Source organism: Panthera uncia, chromosome D4 (genome assembly GCF_023721935.1).
Source record: "Panthera uncia isolate 11264 chromosome D4, Puncia_PCG_1.0, whole genome shotgun sequence".
Classification (NCBI taxonomy): Eukaryota; Metazoa; Chordata; class Mammalia; order Carnivora; family Felidae; genus Panthera; species Panthera uncia.
In genome coordinates, this window is record NC_064807.1 from 7895863 (window position 1) to 7917377 (window position 21515).

At 40.3% G+C, this 21515-nt stretch overlaps 1 protein-coding gene across 10 annotated transcripts in view; it reads left to right on the forward strand.

Moving 5' to 3' along the window:
• RFX3 (regulatory factor X3) overlaps nt 1–21515 on the forward strand; it is a 286010-nt gene that overhangs the window by 115837 nt on the left and 148658 nt on the right. For all 10 annotated transcript variants that reach the window (XM_049632946.1, XM_049632974.1, XM_049633000.1 and 7 more), the window contains one exon: nt 13641–13765. In XM_049632946.1, the coding sequence (XP_049488903.1) occupies nt 13641–13765 (125 nt within the window). The remainder of the gene's footprint in view (nt 1–13640; nt 13766–21515) is intronic.

Consider the following 21515-nt stretch of genomic DNA (forward strand, 5'->3'; position numbering starts at 1 on the left):
CTTCTTTTGGCATCTGAGAAGCTGCACCCAGTCCTAACTGTTCCTTTCGAGGTGGCATTGATGGCAGACCCCAAAGAACTCCACTACAAGATTTTAGAAAGGAAAGATCGTGTCCTTTATTTTTTTTGTTAACACTTTCTGACCCGTGATTCAAATTCCAAAAAGCCTATGTGTATTGCCACCTCAGCAGAGCAAGTGTTAGAACCCACGTGATTCAGTATTTTTATTAGTTCTGGCCATTTGTACAGAATAAAACAGACCACCATCGTGTCGTTTACTCTGCGTTGCGGGAAGTGAAATTAAGATTATTTCAGAGGCTAACCTATCCTGGAAAATTAGTAACTGGGTGAAAAAAATTACAGCGTGTCCAATTCCTGTAATGTAGAAGTTTTAAAATGTGGAAGAGACTGCTACTTCAGACGGGACGACATAATCGCTGATCTGTAGAACATTTAAGGTGTCGCGTTATAAGCCTGTTACGGCATATGGCTGGGTTCAAAAAACAAAACAAAAGAAGAAAACAGAAGAAGAAATTCCACATTTTTCTCCTGGAACCTAGTAGATGGTATAATACATTCAAGCCCTCACTCTGGCCATTTGTAGCTGTGTGACCTAGGGGCTCATAGAGTCATTTCAGCTTTGAGCCGAAGTTTGCTCATCAATAAAAATGAGAAAATAGGGGCGCCTGGGTGGCTCAGTCGGTTACGCGTCCGACTTCGACTCAGGTCGCGATCTCGCAGTCCTTGAGTTCGAGCCCCACGTCGGGCTCTGGGCTGATGGCTCAGAGCCTGGAGCCTGCTTCCGATTCTGTGTCTCCCTCTCTCTCTGCCCCTCCCCCGCTCATGCTGTGTCTCTCTCTGTCTCAAAAATAAATAAAAGTTAAAAAAACATTAAAAAAAATAAAAATGAGAAAATAGTAGTACCTACCTCATGGGATTTCTGGACAGATGAAGTAATGCATGTGGAATCCTTACATAAATGTGTTAACTAGGGGTGCCTGGGTGGCTCATTTGGTCAAGTGTCCATGTCTTGATTTTGGCTCATGTCATGATCTCACGGTTCATGGGTTCAAGCCTCTTGGGATTCTCTCTCTCCCTCTGTCTGCCCCTCCCCCACTCACACATGCTCTCTCTCTCTTTCTCAAAATAAATACATAAACTTAAAAAAAAATGTGTTAGGGGGCGCCTGGGTGGTTCAGCCGGTTGAGTGTACAACTTCGGCTCAGGTCATGATCTCTCGGTCTGTGAGTTCGAGCCCCGCGTCGGGCTCTGTGCTGACAGCTTGGAGCCTGGAGCCTGGAGCCTGCTTTGGATTCTGTCTCCCTCTCTCTGTGCCCCTCCCCCGCTCATGCTCTGTCTCTCTCTCTCTCTCTCTCTCTCTCTCTGTCAAAAATAAACATTTAAAAAAATTAAAAAAAAAATTTTAACTAGTTTGTAACTAGAGGCATCTTGAAATACCTTGTTCTGTGAAAAGTTTCAATGATTGTTAAGAGACCATAGAAGAATGTCAGTTGAATGTTGCCAAGCTCAAATAAATTTCAAGTGCTTAATTAATGATGAAGTTAGAACAATTACTGTTAAGGCTAATTACTTATTCTTAGCCTTTCAGCTATGAAAATTAAAGATCTCTGAGTGCTTCTGTCTTATAAAAACAAAGGAAGCATACCAGGCCACCTTTTCGAAGATGACGTGATTAGAGCATTGGGTTTGAATCCACAATTCAGTGAATCAGGCGTACTTATTAAAACAAACTAAATGATGTGTCAGGAGGTTCAGAGCTATAACTGAAGACTTAATTTGCTCATTTGAGTTTATTTAATCCCTATCTTTTTTCTTTCTTTCTTTCTTTTTAAATTATACACAAAATCAGTTGAGGCTTACACATCTTGGAGTATGGGAGTTGTTATAAAATTCTGCCATAATGAGAATTGAAAGCAAAGTCATATTGGAAAATTAAGAGAAGACATTCTTAATGAATAACTTGATTGAAAACGGTGCTAATAGAAAATTGTATTTATTACAGAATTTGCCTCTGATACTACCTACTCTAGGGTGTCAGTAGGGTCTTTAACGCATCCCTTTTTTATTCACCTCTTCATTCAACAAATTGAAGATCTGTGTGTTAGGGCACTCTTGCATATTTGCAGGTGAGAAAGAGGCATAGTCTAGGTGTCCCTGGTGTTCATAATCTTGTTGGAGAGATAGTTACCCTACAGTATGATACTTGCTGTGCACGGAGTAGAAATAAGGTACTGTAGGAGCACCCAGGGGAACCCCAGTCCCAGATTTGCCAAGAAGAAGGGAGGAGAGTGGTGGTGGTTTGGAAGTCTCTCTGGGGGAAGTGGAGTTTATCCTGAGATCTGAAAGCTGGAGCGAAGATGAGAGAACGTAGGAAGGAAGCATGCTTTGAATTGGAGGGATCTCCTCATTCAGAGGCTCTAGGTTTTGGGCACTGAGAGTAGTCCACAAGCAGAACACGTTTGGATTGTACGTAGTCTTTGGAAGATGGTAGGCGAGAGGTGTGTGCTCGCGAGCCTTAGAAGCCCTGTTAGGGGGTTTGCAGTTTATCCAGACGGCACTGGCGACCTCTTGCTGGGAGTGACCTGAGCTCCGGAGACAGGAAGGTATGTGAATAGAATTTTAAGAGATATGAGGAAGCAGAATCTTTGGACTGATTAGGTTGGGGAGGTGAGAGGGAAACATGGTGAGAAAGGAAGTGATTGGGATAGGACAGTTACTATTAATGTATTTTCAGGAACAAAGAAGGATTCCCTTCCTTTTTTTTTTTTTTTTTGAAAGAGAGGGAGAGAGCCCCTGTGGGAGTGTGAGCAGGGGAGGGGCCGAGAGAGAGGGAGAGACAGAATCCCAAGCAGGTTCCACGCTGTCAGTGCAGAGCCTGACGTGGGGCTCCATCCCACATTCCCATGAGCCCTGAGATCATGACTTGAGCTGAAATCAAGAGTCAGATGCTCAACCAACTGAGCCACCCAGGTGCCCCTCCCTTACCCTTTTTTTTAGCCCCCGGGGAACACCATCAAAGTGTAAGAGGAGGAGGGAGGACAGAAAATAACTCCTTATGTGAAATTTCACACTTGCATAAAACATTACATAATGACAGTTGCTTTGAAACATAAAGAATGCATAGTTGATTTTAAACAGATTAATAACACCACTTAGGGGTGTTAACCCTAGATTTGTGAGATAGCCTAAGATAACCCACTGTAGAAGAAATTATTGTTTTTGGAGCCAAGAAAATGCTTTAGACTGAGTTGGAGGGACAGCCATACACGGAGCGCATCACCAGTTCCTGTAAAAGAAGCTCCAGGGGGGCAGGGTCTTTAATTCAGTGTGATTGACTTATTTCAATAATTACTTATTTTTAGAGATAAACAATTTTTTTCTGTTAAGTTTGTGAACGTACAGAGTTGGCTGGAATCTTCAACTGGTATACTTGTCATCCTTTGTCCAAGCCTTTATTCCAAGTGTTTACACATGTGTTTTACAGTGAAAATCAATATAAAAATTTCATTTGATGAGAGCATGTTTTACAGCAAGTGTTTCCAGGATTTATATGTGTGTGAATATATAGATTTTTTACCCCCCTGAGTCCACCCACACCCCTGTTCATGACATTTGCTAAAAAATGGAAGTAATGAGAGTTCAGTTCCTTAAGATACTGTACATTTAAAGTGGGGTATATTATTTCCATTATTAGTAGTAGTATTATACGGTATTATTTTCCCCTTTTAGATGTGTTGATCTCTCTGAGGCTGTCATTAGGATAGTTAGGAACTGCAAAAGGCTCTATTTTCCATTTTTATAAAAAGAAAAAGAAATGAGAGAAAAAAATAGACGACTTTCTTGTGTAGGCAAGAGAATCCAAGAGTTGTTACTGGAGCCTTCTCTGGTGTGAAGAAAATTAAGCATTCCTGTTCTTGCCTTCACTCCCTGTCAAACCCAAAGGAAATCCTCCTGTTTAGGGGTGACACTACCTGCTTGTTTTCTCTGGTGGTTCTTTAAATAATACCGCCTTTTAGCCTCATTTTCCCTTCCCTTTGTTTGCATCCCATCTAGTAGAGTGAGACCATTGGGAAGCTCTCGTTGGCAAGCCTTTTCCTGTTTATCAATCCCAAAACATAAGCTGGAATGGGTACTTACACGGGTGTGGATGTAGCCATCCTAGTGAGCGTGTGACGTATGTAGAGTTACGTATATAAAGTTTAGGGTATGTAGTAAGAAGGAACAGAAGAGATAAAGCTAGTTTAAAAAGGGGGAATACTTGTTGGCCTGGTAGGACTAAACATCTAGATTTTGCCCCTACACATCCCCTTTTCTTTTTTTTTTTCTTTTTAATTTTTTTTTTACCGTTTATTTATTTTTGAGGGAGAGCGACACAGGGTATGAGTGGGGGGAGGGGCAGAGGAAAGTAAGAGAGAGGGAGATGCAGGATCCTAAACAGGCTGCAGGCTCTGAGCTGTGAGCACGGAGCCCGACATGGGGCTCGAACTCACAAGCCACGAGATCCTGACCTGAGCCGAAGTCAGATGCTTAACCTACTGAGCCACCCAGGCACCCCTATCCTCTTTTCAATTTGAAATCTTTGGAAGAAGCACCATGGCTCTTATCAGTTTGTGTACAAGGGAGAAGAATTAAAATTCATGCCTCGATTCTGGATTGGACAGTAGGTACTGGAGAGTATCATGAGAAAGGGATCCTGTTTGACATTTGGGAATGTATGTTACCAGGTTTCTTTCCTTCAACAGAAAATGACATAGGTCATGGAACTAGCAACGAATGGATCTGTAGATATAATCTCCAGTTATATTTTTTAAATAGGCTATTCCAGCAGAAACATTGAAGTGTTTTTTTGTTTTTTGTTTTTTTTTTATAGCTCCTTTAGAGTTCTGAGCCACTTAGTAGGAAGAGAGACAGAGCTCTTGCCCCACAAGTGAACAGATCAAAATCTATTTTTGCAACTATGTTTGAGATTATAAGGTCTATTTTCGGTTACAGAATCTAAGACTGATTTTTTGGGATGGCCCCAGGCTAAACTGGAGCCCATATTGCTTTTGGCCAGCAAGTTCAAGGTTAGCTTGAGACCCCCCCCCCCCCCAAAGTATATGGTCATTGGTTTGATAAGATCCGTATTTCAGGAGCTAGAAGCTGCATGAATGTTATTCTATTTCCCCAAGCATTTTTCCAAAGCAATTGAGTATCTGTTAAGAAGAGTGCATTGTGGGCTGCATATTATTTGACAACCTGCTTTTTATACTTAAAATAGGAATATCTTCCATGTTGGCTTTTATAGATGTATGTAGTAGAACAATTTATAAGTATCCCAATTATGGATATTTTGGTGGCTTATTATTGGCTATCATATGCAGTATTTGAGTGAATATCCTTGTGTTTATGTAGAATGTTATATATACATACACATTCATTTCACTGGGCCCTTGTTTGCTTTTAAGGATAAATTCTGGAATGCAAATGAGTGTATATTATAACCTCTTTCATCTATAAAATATTTTGTGAACACAAGGTCAGTGTATGACTCTTTTAATCCATGGTATGCTTTTCCAGTATAAAAATTACAGGTTTGATGGCTTCATAAAAGTGTATTGCTTATATACTAGGTATAGTACCTATTTGCCATTTATGGGATTTTTTTTGTGTGTCTCTTCAAATTTAGAATTCTTTCTCAGTGCCCAAAGTCTTCATAGACTATTTTATCTCTTTTAAAGTTGATTTCACTAAAATAGCCTCAGTGCTGCTGCCGTCACTGTGCCCACCTAGGGTCCAATGACAGCGTGCTGTTGTTGGAGTCAGACAAGCCTGGGCTTGAATCCTGACTTCATCTCTTAATAGCTTCATGGCCCTGGGCAAGTTAATCTCTAAATGTTACTTTCCTCTGCCATAAAATGGGAATGTCTACGTTATGGGTGAAATTAGGGTTGCATCTGTCCAAAGCATCCATCACATAGTAAGTGCTCAGCTATTCTTATTAGTATCTCTAACAGTGAAGATGATAGATATATAATAAAGTGCTCATTGCTCATCATCTGTCAGTTCTGGGAGTTAATATCATTAAATGCTCCATCCATTAGGTTCTGGTCACTCAGGATTGGATGGACCAATAGGGAGAAACATTTATAGCTTTGTCTCATGTATTTTGGTTAGAATCTTTCTGTATATTACATCATGGTGTTCTCAGGCTCTCTTTCCAGTAGGAAAGAGTGTAGGATGCTTAGATGTTTTTGTTTGGTTGGTTTTCTTTCCTTTTTCTTTCAGCCGATGTCTGAGCACTGTCATTTTTTTGCGTACGTCATGTAGGTAAGACCTGATTTGCCCGTTCACGACCACGAGTGGCAGAAAATGCTGGAAAGGCACTAGCAATAGACTGGACAAGCACTTGGGTCTCTTTTCCCCAAAATTACCTCTGTGCCTGATGACAGCTTCTCTTGACGACTAGAAACGAATAACAAATAATAAAATAGCTCTTACATTATTTTACTAGTTTGGCTTTACTAGTATGTTGGTAGATGGTTTTATTTTGTCATTGGTCCTTTAAGATAAAAACTGCTAAAGTAATTTGATTTTTCTTCTCTAAAGAAACAGTTTTTCATACTCGATTCTGAGTCAAGGGAAGAATTAGTTAAGCGAAAACCTTTGTTTGAAAAGTGAAAAAAGTTACCCAGGCAACCTGTATATGTTACCAGTGTGCTGATTAATCGTCGCCAACATTAATCACTGTCATCAGCTATCACAGAAAGATGACTGCCTAACAGTCTACACTATTATCATTCCATCATTTTCTACAGATCAATTTAGTGCAAAAGATTAATTGTACACAGTCATGAGGATTACAACATTAAACCTAAATACACAGGCAGAGCTTTTATAATATAAAAAATCATAAGTCCCTTCAGTTACTTGATATATTGATTTGATAAAGCCCTATGTTTTACAACGAATAAACTTTCAGAGGTGTATTTTAAATTAAAAAGGCTGACTGCAGTCTGTAGCTTTATCAGTTTCTAGCATTTGTACTGGATAAAGTGGGGGAAGAAAGCAAAGTCACAGTGTTCTTACAGTTGTAGCTAAATTAATCAGCTCAGTCTGTTTTTGTCAGTTTCAAAAAGTTAAACTTAGGACTATTTACCTATGTATATAACCTTTCTAATATGCTCTGTTTTATATTATATTGTTGTTTTTAAAAGTTGCTTAATATCCTTAGGGCTTTTTTTTAATAGAATTGAAATAATCGTAATGTTTTCACCATCTACTCCAGAAGAGTCAGAAATGTATACATTTCATATTTAATTTTATGTTAAGGAAAGTAATGTCAACACCCCCCCCCCCCCCCCCCCCGCCAATAGCACAGCTCTTTTTAGTCATCTAATTTTAATAGAGATTTTAATTGCTCTGGGCATTATGTATACTAATATTTATGTTTTTTCTCACATTTATTCAACAATGCTGATGCTTAATCAGAATATTAGTAATAAAAATTACATGTCACAAAACATCAATTATGATTTGGGGTTTTTCTGTGTAAAGGCATACCAACGTTAACATTTTTGTTCTGTATTTTAAAAACAGTAATTCAAATTATGCCAATTTTTTTTTGTAAATTCCCATGCTCTTATGTTGAACCAGGTTTTCCAGTAAATAATTTATAGTTGAATGTCACATTGTAGATGTGATTTATTTTTATTACACCCATTAAGTGACTATTGTAATATTAACTTTGGTTAATTTGGTTCAGTTAGGAATTAGAAGGAACGTCTTTTGTTTTTCCATACTAAGGAAAAAGGAAGGAAATTCTCTGTCGCACTTGAAAATTAAATTACAAGTCTTTATTTTCTATACTGAATTGGAACCTGTTACATTCCTCAGTGTAAAACACACACACACACACACACACACACACACACACACACACACACAAAACAATATCGTCAGTGTAGTCGAGCCAAACTTTGCAGACTTTGCTTCTTTAGAAAGCAAATTATTTCAGGCTGAAAAACCCCAATAAAAATTAGATGGATACTACCTATTTTTAAGCTATCCCAGTTAGATAGTTCTGTTTGAAAAGTAATTGATTAGGTCAGACTATTAAACCATTTAATTTGGCGTGTATATTGTGTGTGATAAAAGGAATCCAACTGTGAATTTGAGTGTATTAAATAATCTTCAGGAAGTTCCATAAAGAACGTTTGAACGCCTTGAAACTTGCAAATAACGCATGTTTGTTCCAAACACGTTTGCTTTGCCTGGGTTTTGCCCGTCAGGTTGAAGAAATGCTAATCTTGTCGCTTTCAGCAGCTGGGTTTTTGCAATATTCTTTTCCTTCTCCTAGGGGTTAATTAGCCTTCTTTCAAAATGTGGCCTATTTAGCTGTAGATTCGCATGATTCAGCCAGAGTTGGCTGTGCAAAACAGAACCGTTAACAGGCGGGTGTGTCCAACTGCTTAATTAGCCAGAATAAAAAGGTCCTTTGTCAAACAAGCATCGGTTGCTCCTGACACACCTGACTGCCACATTAGGCAAGGAAGACGAAACTGAAATCGCGCATGTCTCTCCTGCAAGAATATACAACTCATTTACATATGGGCTGCGTCATGGACCAGCTGCAGGGGTTTATTTAGCTTATCAGAATGGATTAATGTGACTGCATTTGTGGCTGATAAACAAATATCACTTGAAAGGGGGCTGTGAAGGAACTAAACTAACCACATTACTCCCAAACATAAACAGAGCACAGAAACCACTGCTGGATGAATAGGAACACCTCCAATGTACACATAAACCTTATGTTGGGTCTAAAACAAAACCTCCAAATGAAGCCTGCTCAGACACTACCCTCCGTGATGATTCTTGCTTTGCTGAAATGTTGGAAAGCTACCAGAATACTCTGAATGCGTCGGTGGGTTTAAATGATCTGTTTAGCAAAATTTGGCAGGAGGGTTATACTCCTCGAACATGCTTTAACATTCTAATTGATCTGCTGTTAAGTCAGGTCTTCAGAATTAATCCGTTAAAATGCCTCTGGAAAAATACTTACTAGTTAGGTTTTATTATGGCCTCAGCAGAAAGAGAGAGAATACTTCCTAATTTCGATGTCGGAGAGAGAAGGGATGTCTGTCCGTTGTTATTGGAAGTGTAGATGGAATACAGTGGGTTGAGAATCCCAAAGACTTTGCTGTTCAGATCAATAATAGTCTCTAGCTTTTCATTTGGAAGCCTTATCATCATGATATTGCAAAGTACTATCCGGAGTGACATCGCAGGCTTTGGAGTGCGATAAACCTAGGGTTGAATTCAGGCTCTTCCCCTTACTAGCTCTGTGGCTTTCAGCAAGTTATTGAGTACATTTGTGCCTCAGTTGCCTTATTTTTAAAGTGGAAATAAGAACGCTTCCATTATGGGAGTCCTACGAGGATTAAATGAGAAGTATTTCAAGCAGTTAGCATAATGTGTGGCACCTGGGAGATACTTGTTAGCCGAGAGACCTAATTATGGTCATGAGTTTTTGAGCCAGTCTCTGCCACGGATGTGACTGAGACCCTCTCAAGCCATGAGGCTTTGGCAAAGAAAGCCTATTCCTCAAAACCGAGGAAGACAATGCCATTAAAGGAGAATGAAGTTGTGTCTTTCAAGGAAAGATGGAGAAACTAAGTTCTTATCAGTAGGCATGACCCTTTATGATCCAAGAGCCGGTGAGACAGGATGGGGATCAGCCACTCGGGAGTAAACAGATGATGTTCTGGGGCAGCTGTTTGTTGTCCGGGATGGGACTTTATGTGCCGGTTTTGATGTGGCATATGCGTAGAGCCAGAGGCCAGATGGAAAGCTCGTCGTGACTTTCTAACCCGAGGTTATAAAGCCATCATTTTCTATCCATCTCTTTTCCCCAGTCTGTTCTGCAAAGGTTGCTCCTATAAAGTAGTTGGGACCTTTTCCTTCTTTCTCATTCTGAAAATCTCCCCAGTTTGCATTATTTTCTTTTACTCCCTTCTGTCTGTGCGATGTCTGCTCTGAAATTCAGGACTCCCCACTTGGTCTAGTCGTCTCGTGTGTGAACTTCAGTGGGAGGTCCAAACCCTCCTTTCCTACCTCCAGCTGCTTGACCTTGGTTAAGTGACTTAACGTCTGTGAGTCTCCCGTTGACTCGTCTTTAAATGGGGAAAATGTTAGTTCCAATCGTCTGGTTACGCATTTCTGTTGGTAAAGTGGTCAAACCTGGGTATTTCTGTTCTGTATAAAAGAAGTGAAGGAGTTTAAATGTTATTAAGATGGTCTCAAACCCAAAAAATTATTCTCCATTTTCAATCTGGATTGGTAAGACTGAATTTCTGGTTACCCCAAAAAGTGTCATGAACTCAAATGCCTATAGAGGCCAGGCAAGTGAAGGAGTATATCCATTTAAGTAATTTGCCTATAAAACATACACTGTGTGCTCACCTTTTCTAAATCTTCACATTTTTTTTGTATCTGGAAATTTGGTTTTTACCACAGATTTCTGATATTTAAATATTGGCAATTAAGAATTTTAATTTGTAGTTACTCTGAACCAAAGCCTGTCTGTGGAGTCTAATATAATATAGTCTTGAGAAGCCAGTTTTCAGATCTATGCCCTTTATCTTCTGATAAGCTTTCTCATGTGGTTTATGGAGAATTCTTAGGAATTGCTTTAAAAATATATTTAATTTTTAAAGAGATCTTTCTTTTTATTGTTGCATATGTTAGGTCTAAAATAGTCGATGTCAAGGTTGGGTCGTAGCCTAAAATGGGTGTGTAGGCTGGTCTGCATTACAACGTATGGGCACACGAGAAAGCCTCGAGAAAATTCCCAGCCAGCACTGGGAGAAATAGGAGGGAGTTTTAGGTGAGTGACTACACTCTAAGAAACAGCCACCTTTGATTGGACATAATTGGCAACTCTGATTTCTTCATTTGTATACTAAACGGACTGATGCCTCCACCTAGGTTGGCATTAGTTAGAGAGGCTAAGGAAACCTCACTAAAGACGCGGTAAGCAACATCTGGTTCCTTCCTCATTCTCTGCAGAAAGACATCCCCCCTCACTCACAGCCCTTCTGCTGTAGCACAAAAGGGATTGATGGTCTATAAGCATGTAGTGAGTCAAAGGACATTGACTTTTGCTTTCCTTTTTGGGAGGGCATTTTTTTTCCCCCTCTGTGATGGAATAAAGGAAGAGATGCAGATAGGATTCCTCGTGTGTATCCCTTCCCCAAATTTTGACGACCAAGGGTCCTCCAGTCATCTTACTTAGGCAAGAACTTTGTGTGGTGAATACTGTCATTCTCAATTTCAGGCATATCCATGGTCTTAATGGTAGCCCAGAGGGATGTGTGGATGTGTGTGTGGGTGTGTGTGTTTGCTTGGAGATTAATGCTAGATTTTTTTTAAATGAGCCACCATTTGGAAGATTTCACATAAAAATCTGAACTTCCAGCTTTTTTCTCTTGGATAATTGGGAGACTTCCCACAAATTCTCAACGTCTTGGAGCTGAGCGTGAAGAGCCGACCCAAGTAAATGACGGGGTAGCCACAGTCTGTATCACTTTCCCTTTGTTTTTTAAGCTCCTACCCACCTTCCCTCTGTATGTCCGAGGTCCCTCATCTGTATTTGGAGATTATAATCCTACCAGTCACACCTGGGTGTTACATGGATTAATTTACTTATAAATTAACACGTAGAGCATTTGGAAGAGTCCTTAGCATAGGTTGAACATGTAATTGGTGTTAGCTGTCGTTGCTGTATCTGTTGCAGTGGTAAGGTTTATTGTGCTGCATGAGGGCCTGGACTAACAAAAGAGTAAGCAAATCACCTAAAGAGATGCCAATGTCAAGGTCTAGAAAAGAAAAATAAGCATGGATTCAAAGCAAAAAGGCCTCGCCTCACATCTGTTCCTGTCCCCTTGAGTGAGTCTCTTAACCTCTCTGGGTTTCAGTTTCCTCATTTATCAAATGAGAAGAGTAGATTAGATGTCTTCAGAGGTCCATTTCTAAAATTGAATGAGATGATAGAAAAGGTTTGGGGGAAACATGGGAAGAGAGGGGACGCGTTGACAAAAGATGGTAAGGGGCTTAATTTTCTTTCTTTTTTCTATTTAATTTTTAAAAATGTTTATTTGTTTTTGAGAGGGAGACAGAGTGCAGGCAGGGCAGGGGCAGGGAGAGAGGGAGACAGAGAATCTGAAGCAGCTCCAGGTTCTGAGCTGTCAGCACAGAGCCCGATGCAGGGCTCGAACTCTCGAACCATGAGATCATGACCTGAGCCGAAGTCGGACACTTAACCAACTGAGCCACCCAGGCATCCCTGGGGCTTAATTTTCTACTTGAAAGAACTGGATGCTCGTTTTGAATTTTCTTGGGGAAAATTAATGTTCACCCTGCTGTTCACAGATTTAAACCACAGTGCAGTATTTTTCTTAAATTAGCAATTAAATATTGTTCCCCCAGCCCCCCAGGAAAGAATATTAGAATTCTGGTCCCTGCTCGGTAACAGATTAATATTTATTCCATTAACTCTATAAGTAGCAAAAGGGAATGTTGAGACCAGGAGGTCTTAGAAACCATACTTGTTACATTACACACTGCAAAATTTAACCTGTGTAGCTAGATCAGGCACATATGAACTTTAAAAATGTGCCATGCTGAACTGTGAATGAGAGAAGCTAAAATTTCGTGTCTTGCTTACCAGCCTCATTTACATAATAGCGGTCCTCCCCATGTTCAAAATACTAAACGTTGTTGATGTTTGGCTACCTCTGGGTAAAATCAAGGTTGATTTTAGTACAGTATACCACAGTCACAGCAAATTAGTGAGCTTGATCCTTTGGTTAAGTTTTGGATATACATTATTATTATTAATTTTTTAGATCACTGCATAGTAAGTTTGAAAGTTGGAAAGGATGTTAGGAATAATGTATTCTGAATTGTACACCTTTGGGGGACACGCTAATGGCCTCTAAAAGTGTCTAGAAAATAAAATTTTATGACATACTTGCATCCAGCTAGGGTTTGTGTTCTGAAAATTGAGAATCTTAAAATAATTTTGGTCTACAGTTTATAATATGATTGAAACTTTTATTAACAGATGAGACCTAAGGAAGGTAGATTTCAATGAAGTTCAACTTTTATAGCCTCAAAATAAGAAGTGTAAATGGGGATTTTTTTTTTAATGTGAATTGGTAATTTTCTGTGTAGACTTAAAAAGTGAACAGAATGACTATAAAGCTGCCTGGAATATCATGGCAGTATGTTGGGGTAAGAAATATTCTGAGAGTTGAAAGTTACTCTAAGTATAGGTTTTTTTCCTCATGTTTATTTTTGAGAGAGAGAGAGAGAGAGAGAACATGAGTAGGGGAGGGACAGAGGGAGAGGGAGACACAGATTCTGAAGCAGGCTCCAGGCTCTGAGCGGTCAGCACAGAGCCCGACGCGGGGCTCAAACTCACGGACCGCGAGATCACGACTTGAGCCAAAGTCGGACCCTCATCCAACTGAGCCATCCAGGCGCCCCTAAGTATAGGAATTTTAGAACAAATGTAATGTAGCTAATCATGCATGCAGGGAGAACACTTAAAACTTTATTTCTGATACTGTATTTCAGAGACCATCATGCAGACATCAGAGACCGGGTCGGACACAGGTTCGACAGTGACTTTACAGACATCTGTGGCTAGTCAAGCAGCGGTACCTACCCAGGTGGTGCAGCAGGTACCGGTACAACAACAGGTAAGGAGCTGCTGTTCGCAGAGAAATGCTGTGCCTGTCCTTGTGTTGACTCTCCCACGCAGCTGTGTCCAAAGGGGATTTAGACTACACTTGCTAGTCCTGTGGGTGCTAACATTGATTTGGTTCCGTTCTTAGGTTAATGCAGCAAATGTTTCTTGAGCCTTTCCTGGATGTGGCAAATTCTCTCCGTGTGGGGCTATCGGGATACAAAGAAAAGGAGCCCAACTGTATAAATCCCTCTTCTGAAAGAGTCTCTCTCTTAACTCCTAAAGAAAACACTGCTTTCTGACTTGACCATCCTCCCTCTCTTCTCCCCTCTCTTATTCATTATCACAACACCCTATTTCTCTCTTACCGAAATATCAGCGATCACAGTTTCATATAATTGGCTCCCAGTAAGTGGTACTTAATGGAGGGGTTGTGCGTACCTCACAGGCAAGGATTTCACCTTTGTGATGTTTTGGGAAAGGTCTGAATATTACGGCAACTGAAAAAATAGTGTTGAATGAAAATTAAATGATCTTAAAGGTCTGGAGATCTGACTCGTCCCACGTAAAGAATTGGGAATGAATTCATCATCACACGTTTACTACAGAGCTTATTCAAACCCAGGACACTCGGTCTGTTTCGGGAAGATACTGACGACGTAAATGCTCTTCATGCCGGATAATAGTTCTGTCAGGTGGATGGTGAACACCTTGGCCTGTCATTTCTTCCAAAGAGTAGTGAGAAATTAAATGAGAAAGATCGTATCAAGCATTCTCTTGAGACTTGAGATTTGCCTGTAATTTTTTAGTATCAAGGGGAAACTTTAGCAAATGTTGCTCTTACAATTACCAAAAAAGTAACTAGGGAAAGGGATGTATTTTCCTAAATGACAGACAGATTAAGGTAGAATTCTTTTCAGGAGGTAGAAGTGTGATGGACAGGGAGAGTGCTGTCACCAAGAAGAAGCTTTTGAAAAATTTTCCCGGGGGCTCCTGGGTAGCTCAGTCGCTTAAGCGTGTGACCTTGGCTCAGGTCATGATCTGGTGGTCTGTGAGTTTGAGCCCTGCATTAGGCTCTGGGCTGATAGCTCAGAGCCTGGAGCCTGCTTCAGATTCTGTGTCTCCCTCTCTCTGCCCTTCCCCCACTCGCGCTCTGTCTCTTTCTTTCTCAAAAACAAATAAACATTAAAAAAGAAATTTAAAAAAAGAAAATGTTAAAAAAATTTTTTTCCTCTATGTTCCTTTTTTATTTTTTTTAAATGTCTATTTATTATTGAAAGAGATAGAGTTGAGTGGTGGAGGGGTAGAGAGACAGAGACACAGAATCTGAAAGCAGGCTCCAGGGTCTGAGCTGTCAGCACAGAGCCCAACATGGGGCTTGAACCCACGAACCATGAGATCATGACCCGAGCCGAGTTGGACGCCCAACCAACTGAGCCATCCAGGCACCCCATCTGTATGTTCCTTTTTATAACATCATGTTGTATTTCCTGATTTATGGTATCTTTTTTTTTCTCTGAAATTACTAATTTTTTAAAACTTGTTGGAAGTTTTTCCTTTAGAATCCATTTCCTTCACACTACTTTGTTTTTTGTTTTGTGAGTTTTTTTTTTTTTAATCTTTTATTTTTGAGGCTTTTCTCAGATGTCTGCTAATCTTTGGGTGTTTATCCATATTTAAAAGCATGAGGGTAAACAGCTGATTTGAATGCATGAGTGGGTCTTGTTAACTTCAATACAGGGTCATTTGACTGGGCTTTTTAACTGGGGACCGTCTGATGTTCTTTGTTTTTCCTCTTGGGTTGTCATTTTTTTTTTTTTTTCTTTTCGGGTTGTCATATTTTTAAAGAAGACTTCTCCAGCTTCCTCCCTGGAGCATAAACTTGGCTTCCTGAAAGCTGAGTAGGGGAAGAGAGTTGGGTATTTCTTGCCCCGATTCACTTAATCCTTCTTTTTTTCACATGGTATCACCCGTGGTTGGTCTTCCTTAGTGTAGAGATTAGGCCAAAGAATAAATCTCCGAACTTTCACCAAAGTTAGGGAAAGCAGTCACCCACCTCACTGCTTGCAGTTCGTGGAGGGCCTCTGATTGGTGCTTAAGTAGAATCACTTTTTATATGAAATACCTACCTTACAAAACAAACATTGCGGAGTTCCTGGGTGGCTCAGTCAGTTAAGCGTCCGACTCGGTTTCAGCTCAGGTCATGATCTTCGGGCTCGTGAGATTGATCCCCGTGTCGGGCCCCCACGCTGACATTGCAGAGCCTGCTTGGGATTCTCTCTCTCCCTCTCTCTGTGTCCCCTCACCTGCTCTCTCTCTCTCTCTCTCTCTCAAAATAAATAAACTTAAAAAAAAAAATTGCTACCAGAAATGGAAAATCAGTATCACCAGCCGTAAATAGAAGATCATATGTACGCACACATTAACTTGTCCATGTCCTCGTAGAAAATAATGTCATGTACACGTGGACCACACTTTGGAAAACATTGTGCTAGGCCATATGGCTCATTTTTAGCAGGCATATTTTTCAGTGCCTCAAGTTAGCTCTTTCCTCTAGGACATTCCAGGCAGGTGATAGTTTACACCCCCTTACACCAAGCAAAGAAGGTGAGAACTCTTTGTTTTCTTTTTGTCAACAAAGTGTTTTATTTCACATAGTGGGTTAGTGTGATATTTGCCCAGAGTTACCTGTGATGTAGTCCTTCCAGGCTTATTTGGAAGGAATTTTTTCTCCTCTGTCATTTTGTTCTTTTCTTTTTTTTTCTTCCTTTTTTTTTTTTGAAACTAGAAACGTGTCACGTTTTTAAAAAGATTTTTTAATGTTTATTTTTGAGAAGGAGAGAGAGAGAGAGCGAGCAGGGGAGGGACAGAGAAGAGAGGGAGACACAGAATCCAAAGCAGGCTCCAGGCTCCACGCTGTCAGCACAGAGTCCAAAGTGGGGCCAGAACTCACAAACCGCGAGATCGTGACCTGAGCCGAAGTCGGACACTTAGCCATCTGAGCCACCCAGGCACCCCTGGAAAAGTGTCACGTTTGACACTGCCTAGTGCATTCTAACAGTGTCCCTGTGGATATATTTTCTATAACTGATTAGATCACTGCTGCAGTAATTTCCTACTGCTCTTAACTTGTGTGTAACCTTTGTATTGTTAATGTGCTGATGTCATTCTTGAGTTTTCAAACCGTGGTGGGACACCTTTAAAAGCTTCTCACCTTTGTCACCGACCCATGACGGATATTGAAATTATAGCATTGATGTCAAAAGTAGTTACTTCTATTGTTTCAACTTTATTTATTTATCCATTTATTTATTTGAGAGAAAGAGTGCGTGAGCAGGGGAGGGACAGAGGGAGTGGGAGAGAGACTCTTAAGCAGGCTCCATGCTGAGAGTAGAGCCCAACTCAGAGCTTGATCCTATGACCCTGGGATCATGACCTGAGTCAAAATCAAAAGTTGGATGCTCAACTGACTGAGCCATCCAGGGTGCTCCACATTGATTGAACTTTTATTGTGTCTTTGCTTTGGTCACTTTGATGTGAAGACAAGGTGTATAGCTCAAAATTTTTTAAGGTTGAGGCATGTGATGCTGTATTTTTTAGAAAGTTGAGAGACCAGACAATTTTAAGATCTAATGTATATAGTTCTGTTTCTTCAAAGCACCAAGGTTTTAATCTCACTGTGTAATAAGTACCAAGTAAAATGTTGATTCTAAAATTATTTCTGTGGTTTCTCATTTATTCTGTATGATCTCAAGAATCAACTTTCCACCTTTCCTTAGACAGTCTGGTTCAGGAATAGAGAATTCTGAGCAATGACTACATGGTCTTGTTATATAATACTTTGTCAAATTTCCTGTCTTTTATAATTTTTCGTCATTTCACAAAACACCATAGAGTCTCAAGCTTCCAAATAAGGACATTGTTGCCCAATTCAATAGAATCTCTAAAAATATTCAAATTCACTATCTCGATTAGTTACTAAACTTTTGATATTACTCATCCTATCATCTCTATAAAAAGACTTCTTAGACTGTATAGACCATGGCTAGAAATGAGTTGTTCCCCCCTGCCTTCCCCTGCCTTCAGTGATTTGTTACAGTTTCTTGTAGGTTATTCTTCCATTTGGCCAATAGATGGCTAAATCTGAGAGGTCTTTGACCCTACTTGCTCTAGAACTGAATGATAAGTCCAGGAGAGGGAAGAAGGAAAATGTCCTCCACTCTTCAGTTCTCTCTCACAGCCAGCCAGTTGAGATGCTTTTCAAAGCAGAACCTAGACAGAAGTCCGAACATACACTCCTTGTTTTCATTTTGGGCTTCAGGTGTTCCATAATGGCGCTGACACAGAAGAGAATTCCTAATCCACCCTGAACCAGGGCCCCGGGACTTTTTCTCCCTTTCATGTTTCCCAGTGTTAACTGCCCCTCCGACTACAGCTCTTACTCTGCCTACGGTCTCTGCCCATCTTCCTCTTAGAAGAAAGCCCACATGTTTTCTGTCAAAGTGGATCCGAGTGTTGCCCCTGTACCGCTTCTTGTAAACATAACATCCCAGGTTCAGTGGAGCCCTGGGGTCGAGGGGCTTCTGTTTGAATTCAGAGAAAAAACTCTTGTGTCACATTAGCTGTCAACATTGTTTAAGTTCTTGTATTATTCAGAGATTGTGTCTTTACCGTTTCCTGCCCGGGGACTCTGTTTCTTTCTAGCGGGTCTTTGGTATGTAACTGGGACATTGAAACCTTTTTTTATGTGATGGAGGAAAACTCATTTCAAGATCATGTTCAGGTAAGAATCTCTGTTTTTATATAAGTCATCTCTCTGGGCAGTGACTCTTCTCTATCATTTGAGTTATCAGAATGAATAGAATAGCCGTATTCTGGGAGTATTATTGCTTTTGTAGCCGTATTGTTTCTTTTTGGTGAGTGTCAATCTGTCACATATTTAGCATTGCCACATAAGTTGTGGTACATCCTGGCAAGTGAGCATTTCCTCCCTGTGGTCAAAGGGATAAATGACAATTTGTTTGAGAAACAAGCTTCAGTCAGGATTGCCAGTTAGTTAGGTTCTAGGCGAAGGGCAGTCTTCAAGAAGGGTAGATTTTAAATGAATCCCGGTAGATCTATTTATTACGGGTATCTTTAACACGAAGCCTCAAATTTTAGCAAGTAGATTTTAGGAAAGGAATTTTGATACAAATACTCCTGAGATCCTCACATGAGACCACACCTTCAACAAGGGGTCATTTTTATGCTCACTTGTGTTTGCCATGTTCCCTCTGTGTAGTATATATCGTCACAACCCGAGAAACTGTGATTAGCAGCATGCCCGTGAGAAAGTTCTTGTGATGGAAGCAATGAACAGTGATTAAGGGGAACAAAAGGTTGTCGGTAGTATATTAAATCTATAACAGAATATTGTATTGGCTCAGAATCTGATCAGTAATATCTCGAATGGCTCCCTTTGCTAGTTTGGAGAGCTAAGTCTGAGGTAGTGCCCTCGATCAGTCCTGTCTTTTTCTTTTCTGTTCAGGGTCAAGAGAGAGTTGCTTTCTGTGCATTCTAGCTTTGATGGACAGAAATAGAATTCTTTTCATTTGAGACCTTTATCTCATCTAATCAGTAGAAACAAAGACATTTTTCTTTGGTTTGCTCTTATTTGGGATTTGATTCCCATTGGCTTGGTTACCTAAGGGGACAGTGTTCTCCTAATTAAGACTGTGACAGACATCCTAAAAGATGGGGCTACGTTTTAAAATGAATTCCAGTTGAATGTCTTTTTGTAGGAAAACAAAAGACAGTGATTTTATCTCTTGAAGAGTATATTTATTTTATTTTTCAGAGCCAGAACTGCTTATTTTTAGGATCTAATATAAAAAGGTGTTTCAAGGGAACATGCTGATTTACAATTGAAATAAATTTCATTGTGCCAATCGAATATGAAGGCCTTTTAGTTGAACATCTCTGCTGAGTACTATTTAAATAGTGCAGTAATCATATGCAATGGTTCTCTGTTAAGTGACTTTAAACATACTTTCTTGTCTGGAGTTCGATCATTATGATCATTTTAGGATATTGTAGTTTCAGAGGACTATGCCCGGCACTGTGTTAAACGTGCCTCATTTCTTCACTCATTTCTTCAGCTGAGATAAGACACTTAGCATGAGTTAGAATCAACAGATCAGCTTCAAATAATGTTAAAAATGATTGGCGTATGATTTTCAGCTGGAGGAAGTGACACATGAAGGCAAAACACCTCTCCCCTTTGGTTCTATCTCAGGATCTTGTCTCGAGGTCTTGGTTGTATCTGTCTCTAATTCCGTGGCAGCTTAGGATCCAATAGTTACAGCCACATCATCTGTAGTGAGTAGAAGCCATGTTGTTGAACCCATGCTTGACTTCCATGCCTGCTTCCATGGCCACTGGGTTCATCGGCCCTTTCGGCAACGACTGGAATGGCCAAGCAAAGAGATTCACTGGCATCCACATGAGGTGTCTCAGAGGTGATTTGACACAGTACCTGACTGTAGGAAGCTAACTTTTGAGGGAGACAGCTGTTGTTACAAAATTGGATACTGATCGCCTCAGGGGGAAACTGTGGAGATTGTTCTTGGGAGTAAAGATCAGTAATATCTTCACCATGGATGTGACCTTTGAGCCACGTGCTGAAGGAAAAGTTGGAGGGCGTAAGAAAAACAAACCGGAGGAGAGCGTTTCTGGTAGAGTCAGGCATGGAAGAGCCCAAGGGAAATCGGGGAGTCTGACGGGTTGGTGACAGAGCTAGGAAGTGAGGAATGTAGGAGTGTGTTTCCCAAGAACTTCTTGCGGGAGGTTGAGTCAGATGACGTATTTGTGGTGTTTTTACATGTGCTCCCTCCCCAGTGTTTTCGTTCTTTTCCCTCTTCAGTTGACGTATTTCATTCTCTGTTTCCCCACTGCCGGTTTTCTCGACAATCTGTACTTGTCTAGTACATTTCCCTTTTGTCCAACCACTTCTTAATCCTGTGAAATTTGGATGCTACTCATGCAACTGTGGATACTGTGCACTTTTGATGGAGCCAAACCCAAAAATATTCTCTAGGATTTTTCTGGATTTTTCCTTGACACTTAAAAACTGTTGACTGTCCTCATCGCTCTTATTCTGTGGCTTTTGGGCTTCCCGTTTTATTTCTTGAGGGCTACTTCGTCCAGGAAGAAGCAGGTTTTGTAGAGGTGAAGAGACTGAGATTCAGAGTTAGAAGTTGTGGGTTCAAATCCTGTTGCTAGCTCTTTCTAGTTATATGATCTTGGGCAAATTATTAACCTTACCTGAGACTTAATTTCCTCATGTAAAAGAGGGATAATAATATCTGGCGTATACTTGGCCACAAATATTAAATAATCTATTTCCTAAATCGTTTAAGGTAGTACCTGGTATATAATAAGCCTCCAGTAAGAAAATTTTTTTTTCCTGTTGGTCTTTTCCTTGTTATTAGTAGTATTATCTGATTCCTCTAATTTGGAGGGTTTTTTGACCCCCTTTACCATAAGGTTTGGCCTTGGGTCTTCCCTTTTGCCCTCACTCTCAAGTAACTCTTCCTCTGCAGCTCTTTTAGTCTTAAAACCAGTTGCTTTCATTTTCTCTACTAAGCATAAAACTGTGGTCCTTCTGTGTATTGCTCTGGCTTTCGAGTTAGGGAGGCACAGGCTCTAGATCAGAATGGGCGCCAACTTGGTCTGACCTGCAGGGGCAGCATTGGGATTCTCTCTCCTGTATCGGAACCCAGTGC